At 35.3% G+C, this 9347-nt stretch overlaps 1 protein-coding gene across 1 annotated transcript; it reads right to left on the bottom strand.

Annotated features, from left to right (window-relative positions):
- Nucleotides 1-8489: 8489 nt before the first annotated feature.
- Nucleotides 8490-8806, bottom strand: LOC118747422 (larval cuticle protein 65Ag1-like). The gene has a single exon (XM_036481468.1). The coding sequence runs from the start codon at nt 8796-8798 to the stop codon at nt 8490-8492; it is 309 nt and encodes a 102-aa protein (XP_036337361.1). The 5' UTR covers nt 8799-8806.
- Between the last annotated feature and the right edge of the window lie 541 nt (nt 8807-9347).

Genomic DNA, 9347 nt, shown 5'->3' with positions numbered 1-9347 from the left:
GGATTGAACTCGCGCACCATACAAACTTCAATATATCCGCGGCAAAAGTCTACTGAATACTGAAAATTAACCCCCTACAATCTCACCTTGGAAATATTTATTTTCCAGGTCCTCACTTTGAAGAGAGTTTGAATGAAGATAACACACTCGAAAACTCTCAATTTGCAAATTTGGAAATTGATTTTGCGCTAACCGATTGCGCAGCAAAAAAAAAGGCACTTCAAGAGCGGATGAAGAGCGCACGGGAAACGGAAATGAACTCTCACTCATAGAGAGGTGGAGAGTATGTAGGCATTTGTGTTTCCGCTTAAAAGACAAGAAGAGTGAGCTACCAAGAATAGGTGTGTATAGTAACAAAAAGTCAGTACTAATTTGTACTGGAACCTGCAAATTTTTACCGGAAAAGTGTATAATAACCAGGGAAGCCAACTCGTGGGGAATTCCCCGATTTGCGGAGGATTTCAGTTTGCGTCGGGAATCGGGGATTGGACCGTTTTTAGTGGGGAATTTCAGTTTACATGGGGAAGCGGGGATGAAATGTTTTTGTAAGGAATTAGGTGTAAAAAAATTTTATTTTTTGTTTCACTAATTTCCTAGTGATTTAACAAAAAAAAAAATGTAAGTTGAAATACCTCACCCGTCATCGAGGAATGAGTCGTATGCAGTGTTGTCCCTCGTTCAATTCTAGTATAACAAAGTTTCAAATGGCTAGAAATTATAGTTAATTTTTTAGAATTTTCTTTGTAGCATTTGCTTTCGAATAACGAATAAACACAATTTATTTTATATGAAAAAAAACCGCAATACCGTCGGCAAAAAAAAAATCTAAAACAAAAATTGTTAGGTACTTGAGCTTGCACTTTTTTAGACTAGAATTAAGAGGGCTACAAAACTGCAAGCTCAAAATTTTTCTAGAAAACCTAATTAAACAGCTCGAAATTTTTACGAGGGTTTGTTGATTTTTTGTTTTTAATATTGCACAGAGTTTGAAACTTGGATTTAAACGGGTTTTGTTACAGAATTAACTATATCTTTATAAAGATAACTCAAATTAAATAACAAAAAATGAAATAAAAATTGTGAAAACTTGTCAAAATGTGGTGCGACTAAATTTTTTTCGACCGCTGTATGTATGTTATTATTATGTGTACTTTTTTATTCTTTATTTGTTAACTAACTTAATAAAATAAACAAAAATACTAGCAGTATATCAAAATACATACAATTATTATTTTTTAATAAGGAGATATCTATGGGTGGGGAATTTTTCGAAATTCCGGACAAAATGGGGGAATTTCATTGTCGAAATTGGGGAATTCTCAAAACTGAGTTGGCTAACCTGGTACATATCTAAATCAAAGCAAAACTCCTTACGAATCAGAATGATTTGATATTAATTACAGGATTCCTTATTATTTTGTCCATATCGAGTTTCTGTATAATTTTGTTTGGTCTTAGTGAATTTACCTTTCATTGAATTTAAAAGAGAGGAAATAAAACAAGTGGCTTAGTCTTTTAGGAAACGATGCATTTTGGATTTTTCTTGCTTCCTCTATTAAGATATGAGCCTTAGAAAAAATTGGACTTATGTACTAACTTTTTACTCAAAGCCAGCGATATATCAATTAATAGGAAATTACATTTGGTTAAATGCACTTACCAGTCAGTGACGCAATAAATTGGATTTTGTTACCACTATTTAAATTACTTTGCGATTTTTTACACATACACACACTCAGCCATATACAGCAAATGCAATATGTATTTGTATGCACACTCGTATACATACATAAATGTACCGAACCGACGCGACCCGATCACGCAATAATTGACTATTTTCACTTTTTCACTTTATTCGTTAATCGCTTTTAAATAGCTATATGTAAATATAATTTTTAAGTAAATAAATATAAACTTGTAATATATTTTGGAATAAAATAAGTAATATAATTCTTTTACACTAAATTTATTTAAAGTGACTTTCACCATCACAGATTAACCAAACTAACTTCCACTGCAAATGCCCACTGAATACATACTGAAAATGCCTACACTCTCACATCCTGACCGATTGTTCACCAGGAAAAACATCTCTCCATCAATTTAAAAAATAGTAAAAACACTGAAAATAAATTAAAGACTCTTTTATTAAATCAGTTTGTATGAATGTCGTTCTAACCTTAACATTTTAAGCAACAGGTCACGCTGCAAAAAGTGCCAAATAAGAGCAGAAGGACCATATTTATGAGCAGGCATGGGCAGAGAGTTAGCAGGTGCTAAAAGAGCGTAAGCGTCGCGTGTACGTATACAAGCGAGAGCGCAGCAATGAGAACACGACAGCATGCAAAATGAATTAGGCACACTAACACATTCTCACTTTTAGCTCACGCTTGTTTGTGGTAGTGCCCACCTCTGTTTATGAGAAACGGAAGTGATTTTGTGCTTGAAAATGTGAGAGCGAGCAATTACGTGTTTCCGCTTAAAGTTCTGTATCATGAGATAAAAATACGGAAGAGAGCACTAAGGAAATGGAAATAAATTGAATATGCTATCCGCCTCTTTATGAGTGAGAGTTCATTTCCGTTTCCCGTGCACTCTTCATCCGCTCTTGAAGTGCCTTTGTTTTGCTGCGCAATCGGTTAGCGCAAAATCAATTTGCAAATTTGCAAATTGAGAGTTTTCGAGTGTGCTATCTTCATTCAGACTCTTTTCAAAGTGAGGACCTGGAAAAATAAATATTTGTAAATTTCTAAATTAGCTGTGATGGGCTGAGAGTGTAGGAGGTTAATTTTCAATATTCAGTAGACTTTTGCCGCGGATATATTTAAGTTCGTATGGAGCGCGAGTTCAATCCGATAAGCAGGAAAATATCGTGCTAAAGTGTTAAAATAATTTATTCAATTTGTAATCAAATGTGCAATAGCATTAGAAGTGCAAGTAGTAATACAAAATATAAGTAGTGCGATTTTATTTCATTGCTGCTAAGAAATTATGTGAAAAAGTGAAATTCGTGTGTTCGTGGAAACCATCTTGTGGTCGTGTCGCGTGGGTTCGGTAACGTGTATATCTATATACATACATATGTACACGTGTATGTAAATGTTTGCGTTTATATGTACATATTTATGTAGTCATAGTCATACATATCGATACTACCCATCGCAAAAGTCAGCACATAATATTGATAATTTGATTCTCGGTTTTCATTGGGGACTTTCATATTCATATTGTCATTCGGCTAGTGGAATAATATGAGTAAGTTGTTAAATACATACCAGAAACCAAGCAATTAATAAAAAAATGCAGCTACGAGTGAATTTGGTAAGTAAGAACATACTTTTACAAGTGAACAGTTGTTGCACTATTTTGACACATTTTTACAATTTATAAATCAGTTTTATACTCTTTGCTATACACACAAGCACTTAAACATTCCAGTGAATCCAGGGTAGCCAACTCATTTTTGAGAATTCCCCGATTTCGACAACGAAATTCTCGATTATGCTTGAAATTTCATAAAATTCCCACCCATAGATATCTCCTTATTTACAAAAAAAAAACGAAAAAAAAAACACAAAATTTTAAGTATTTTGATATATTGCTGTTCTTTCTGTTTATTTTATTCTTAAGTGTAATTAATCTATGTATTCATAAACCATACCGCAGTTTTCTAAAGTTAGTTAACAAATAAATAAAAAAATGTTTATATAATATTTACGTGCCGAAAAAATTTTAGTCGCACCAAATATTTTTATTATGTTATTTAATTTGAGTAATTTCTTTTATATAGTTCCTTCTTTAACAAATACTGTGTAAATCCAAGTTTGAAACTTTATGCAATATTAGAAAAAAAAACAACAAAATTTCGTAAAAATGTCGAGCTTTTTAATTCGATTTTCTAGAAAGATTTTGAGTATGCCGTTTTGTAGTCCACTCAATTCTATTTTAATAAAGTGCAAGTTTCAAGTGTCTAAACATTTCCGGTTTAGAATTTTTTTGCCAAAGTTTTTGCGGTTTTCTTCCATATGAAAATAAATTATGTTTATTCGTTATATGAAAGCAAATGCGACAAACAAAATTCTAAAGAATGAACGACAGTTTTTGGCCATTTGAATTTTTATTATTATAGATTTGAAACGCTCCATTCCCCGATTCCCCACGCAAACTGAATTCCCCAAGAGTTGGCTTCCCTGGTTATTATAAAGTTTTCCAGTAAAAATTTGCAGGTTCCAGTACAAATTAGTACTGACTTTTTATTACTATACACACCTATTCTTGGTAGATCACTCTTCTTTTAAGCGGAAACACAAACGCCTACATACTCTCCACCTCTCTATGAGTGAGAGTTCATTTCCGTTTCCCATGCGCTCTTCAACCGCTCTTGAAGTGCCTTTTTTTTGCTGCGCAATCGGTTAACGCAAAATCAATTTCCACAGTTGCTAATTGAGAGTTTTCGAGTGTGTTATCTTCATTCAAACTCTTTTCAAAGTGAGGACCTGGAAAAATAAATATTTCCAGGGTGAGAGTGTAGGAGCTTAATTTTCAATATTCAGTAGACTTTTGCCGCGGATATACTTAAGTTCGTGTGGTGCGCGAGTTCAATCCGATAAACAGGAAAATACTGTGCAAAATTGTTAAAATAATTTATTTAATTTGTATTCAAATGTGCAATAGCATTAGAAGCGCAAGTAGTAATAAAAAATATAAGTAGTGCGATTGCATTTCATTGCTGCTAAGAAATTATGTGAAAAAGTGAAATTCGTGTGTTCGTGGACACCATCTTGCGGTCGTGTCGCGTGGGTTCGGTAACGTGCATATCTACATATATATATGTACACGTGTATGTAAATGTTTGCGAATACATAAGTACATACATAGACTTTATATGCACATACGGGTATTTATGTAGTCATATTCATACATATCCATACTACCCAACGCAAAAGCCAGCACATAGTATTGATAATTTGATTCTCAGTTTTCATTGGAGAATTTCATATAATTCTAACACCTTGTCATTCGGCTAGTGGAATAATATGAGTAAATAAGTTGTTAAATACCAGAAACCAAGCAATTAATAAAAAAAATGCAGGTACGAGTGAATTGGGTAAGTTGGAATATAATTTTACATTACGCACATATGTTTGTGCATATTTATAAATTGAACTGTGAAAGCACATACTTGTACATATATGTATCAGCACAGACATACATATTTGCGCGAATAAAGAAATAAATAAAATAAAATTTTTAATAATATAGTTTTATGCTAAGTGGTTATTGCAATCATCGATTTTTAAGTGAATTAGCTTCTGTAGTTGCTGATTTATCGCAGCTTTCGTGTTTCTGTAAATTACCGTTATATGGGAAGTGGACATGGCTATTGCCCGATTTCAAAGATTTTCAACAAATTTCTTAGTTGGTTTCGAGGGAAGGTTCGTACCGAGTTTGGTAATGATTCATGGAGCGGCTACTAAGATACAGTATTTCATCGTAAGTGAGCGGGGTCACGCCCCTTTTCCAAAAATTTCATAATATGTAATATTATTTTGCACCAAAATTCTACTTGACATACTGATTTTGAACAATTTGCAACTAATATTTATTTATTTATTGAAATATGGTAGTTCTTGCATTTTTCGAAAATACCGTTATATGGGAAGTGGGGGTGGTTATAGTCCGATTTTGGCCATTTTCAATATCAACCTACCTTGGATAAGGGGTAACGTACATACTAAATTTCGTTGAGATATCTCAATTTTTGCTCGAGTTATCGTGTACACGGCGAACGGACAGGCGGACAGACGGACGGACGAACGGACAGACGGACGGACAGACAGACATGGCTTAATCGACTTCTCTATTCATTCTGAGCATATATGTGTGTATACATTTGCCTAGTTCTATCTTGATTCGTTTTGGCTGTTGTAAACAACCGTTATGTGAACAAAGTTAATATGCCCTTGTGCACAAGTGCGCTCGGGTATATGTAATTTGGTTTCAAACCCATTTATTTATTATTTATTTTATGGTAGGAGAGACATAAGAAATTTTTCCGATTTTAGTTGTTAAAAAGTAATGAATATCTAAATCCAGGGATCGTAAAAAGCGAAAAAATTAACATCCCTACTCTCTAATAGAATAGTACTGAAAAGCACCAAGAGAACAGCTCCTGTCGCGCTCAACGGGATTATATCGGGCAAAGTGCAGAAAATAAGAATCGTCCAAGGCAATCATACAGGACACTGTAGACTGAAGGGCCACTTGTTCATAGTAAGTACATATTTGGTGAATCGATCGCTGGCGCTTCTGCGGCTCGACCAAAGAAACACATTTAAACCTTCTAGTCGAATATCACGCAGTTTTCAGGAGACGGAAAATAAACCTACTGGCTGCCTATATTTTGACTTGTAGCATTCGACTTTCGTGTTTGAGCTCCTTTCTGCTATCTTTTAAGCGGTAATTTTTCTAAAAATTAAAGAACAAAATTATATTTGGGTTGCTCACACTTGCCTGGTTATCAGGTTATCTGGTTATGTGGTTATATTTTTTACTCAGTTTACAACAATAACCTACACTACAGAATAATAATTTTTAACCAGATAACCTGATAATCAGGCAAATGTGAACAACCCAATTGAAAGTGTAAATGAAATTAAGTACTCAAGTTCGGTCGGGCAAAGGGCAAAAAGAGGAATATTTCGATAATCTCGAAAATCGTAAGTTCGTTAATAAAAGTACGTTAGGTTAGGTTGGAGGGCCGCTTCCGTAGGTATGATAGGAGGGGAAACGTAGGGGGGGGGGGGAGTGAGTGAACAAAACGACGAACCTAAGACTTCTGATAGAAAAAACACTTCGCTTCGGGTCTACACGTGACCAAAAGGGTTTAACCAGCTTGCATTTGAATCTCGTCGCCCAGTGCCTGCTGAGCTGACTAAATGTCCCTCTGGTAAGAAATATACGCAAGATTTTCTTAATTCGGGAGCACTTCTTCAAGGGTTGCCTGTCTTGTCATATGTCCATATAAAATATGGCAAAAAGTAGTAAATGTGCTCCGATTTTGCTGAAAATTGTAACGTGGAGCACTTTTACGTAGGAATGAATAAATATGAGAAATGTTTGAATTCAGCGAACTGCCACGCCCACTACGCTAGTGGCGGACATGTTAAATTTTTATCCGGTTTCACTGAAATTCGATTTGTGACTTAGATCAACATAGGAAGACATAAATCTGTAAGATGGGAAAAATCGGTCAACTGCCACGCCCATCTGCTACCGAATTCTGTATTCTGTTGTGTCAAGGACTAGTAACGATACTCTAAACTAGCAAAAGTTTGGTGCAATAAACCCACAAATAAAAATATAAAAAATGTGTGGATTGGTGACCAGCCACGCGCCCCTCCCTCTACACTAATGGATGGAAATGGGAAGTGTTATCCGATTTCAGGGAAATTCCATTTGGAAGGTAGAAATCGATTTTAATAAAATCGGATAGTATTTCCAATTCCCGCCCACTAGTGTGGAGGGGAGCACACTTGTTTTATACTTCTGGGTTTTATGCAATTTTGAGCTACTTATACTCCTCTGAAAAACACTGTTAAGACTAGGAAGATGAAGACAAATCCAGTTTAAATCGATCATTCAACTCTCATTTCTGAGCCGGTTAAATGCATATCCAAATTCTTACGTAAAAATTCTATTCATACATCATCGATCTCCTGTGTCATTTGATACTTTCTAGAGTAGTTTTTCTCAGAAAAAATCCTTAAGACCTGTTTATAGCTATGTTAAGAACAGAGCCAACAACTTAGTTTGGTATTTCCCCACATATCGAAATTAGGACTTTCTGCCGCTGACCACAGTACGGCATGCAGTGGTCCGTCCGAGGTGGTAGGAACTCTTTTAACGGTATCCTAAGGAATTATGTTCAATACTCTCCATCAGCAATTTTCGTAAAATCAATTTTTTTGTTGTCTCCGCTATCATGTAATATAAGGTTAACAGCAATATGATTTTGCGGATACTTATGTCAAAGAAAAATTTGTGTGAAAATTGCAGATAAAAGACAATGAATATGAGCCATCTATATGCCAAAGGCTACATCATTTAATTTCAAATGCCATTTGGCAGTGTCACTGTAGTTAGGTGCTGAGAACAGGAAGATCGCAGTCTATCAAGAAATATTTCAATAGACTGGACTGATACGTCCCTTAATAAAATTTTCACATGTCCTGATATCTGCCCTTGAAAAACTTTGCGAATCTGGGTTTGGACACTGTTTATCTGCGAAGCCGAAATTACATATGCATGTATGTATACACTTTTCAAGTTAAAGAAAAAATATCCATGAGTATGTTTTTTTTTAGTAAAAAAATATACTAAAGCACTTCTTTATTTTCTCTCTCTCTCCCTCTCGATAATACTCTCAAAAACCACGCACAATCCAAATCACTCTGCTGCTATCTATAAAATCCAGGCGTACGTACACCTTAAGCTACTGGCAAATGGGCACCTTGTGGCTGGAAACCGTTCTCATCGGCGACGTAGTTAACGGTGTAAGTTTGACCATCATCACCGACAAAGCTGTAGGAACCTCGCACGACGATAGCCTCATCTTCGGAGCCAACATTCTTCAGTTGACCTTCTTCATCGTGCTGTGTACCATCGCTGGTAGCGTAACCGAAACGATAACCCTCGGGCTGGACATCAGAATCCTGACGCACAATTTCCACTTGTTGTTGTGGTGGTGCAGCCAAAGCCACAGCGAAGAGAGCAACAAAAACAATGACGAATTTCATGTTGATTAGTTGTGGTGTTTAACTAACTGGTAACTGGTAGCTGGTAGCTGGTGGTGGTGCTTTATTGGCTTCTTGTAATTGAATGACAAATTCAAATTCTTACGCATGCTTTTTATACTATCACTAAATATTCGATGAATTTTCAAGTTCATCAACTTAATCAACAAATATACGAATAGCTGGGTATTTTCAATTGAAGCGAGTTCAAAGTTAAGCCAATCTATTTGTTATTGGTTTTGTCTACTTTTGATGAATAGGTCTCGTTGTACATCTGTATGTTCGTGCCAAAGTGTGTATGGATGTATGTACATATGTATGTATGTATGTATGCATGGTTAGTCGTTGTGGGTATTGATTAATTACTTGGTAGCATCATCAGCATTCCCCACCGCAAAGCAGCTACATACATACAAACTACATTGGATTAGTGCAAGAAAGACAACGAGCTTAGGCATTTCCTCCGTTTTGTTAGTTCATAGAGAAAAAAAAAATGCCTCCAAATTTTTTTATTTCTTCTAACTATTTTTACGCAGATTTTCTTTGATTGTC

Source organism: Rhagoletis pomonella, unplaced genomic scaffold (genome assembly GCF_013731165.1).
Source record: "Rhagoletis pomonella isolate Grant_MI unplaced genomic scaffold, Rhpom_1.0 Rhpom_scaffold_00012, whole genome shotgun sequence".
NCBI lineage: Eukaryota > Metazoa > Arthropoda > Insecta > Diptera > Tephritidae > Rhagoletis > Rhagoletis pomonella.
Note: the sequence above shows the minus strand (reverse complement) of the source record. Positions and strands in the feature narration are given on the sequence as shown.

Excerpts from the sequence above, each read along its gene's own strand:
- LOC118747422 (XM_036481468.1), bottom strand. The coding sequence starts at position 8,798 with ATGAAATTCGTCATTGTTTTTGTTGCTCTCTTCGCTGTGGCTTTGGCT.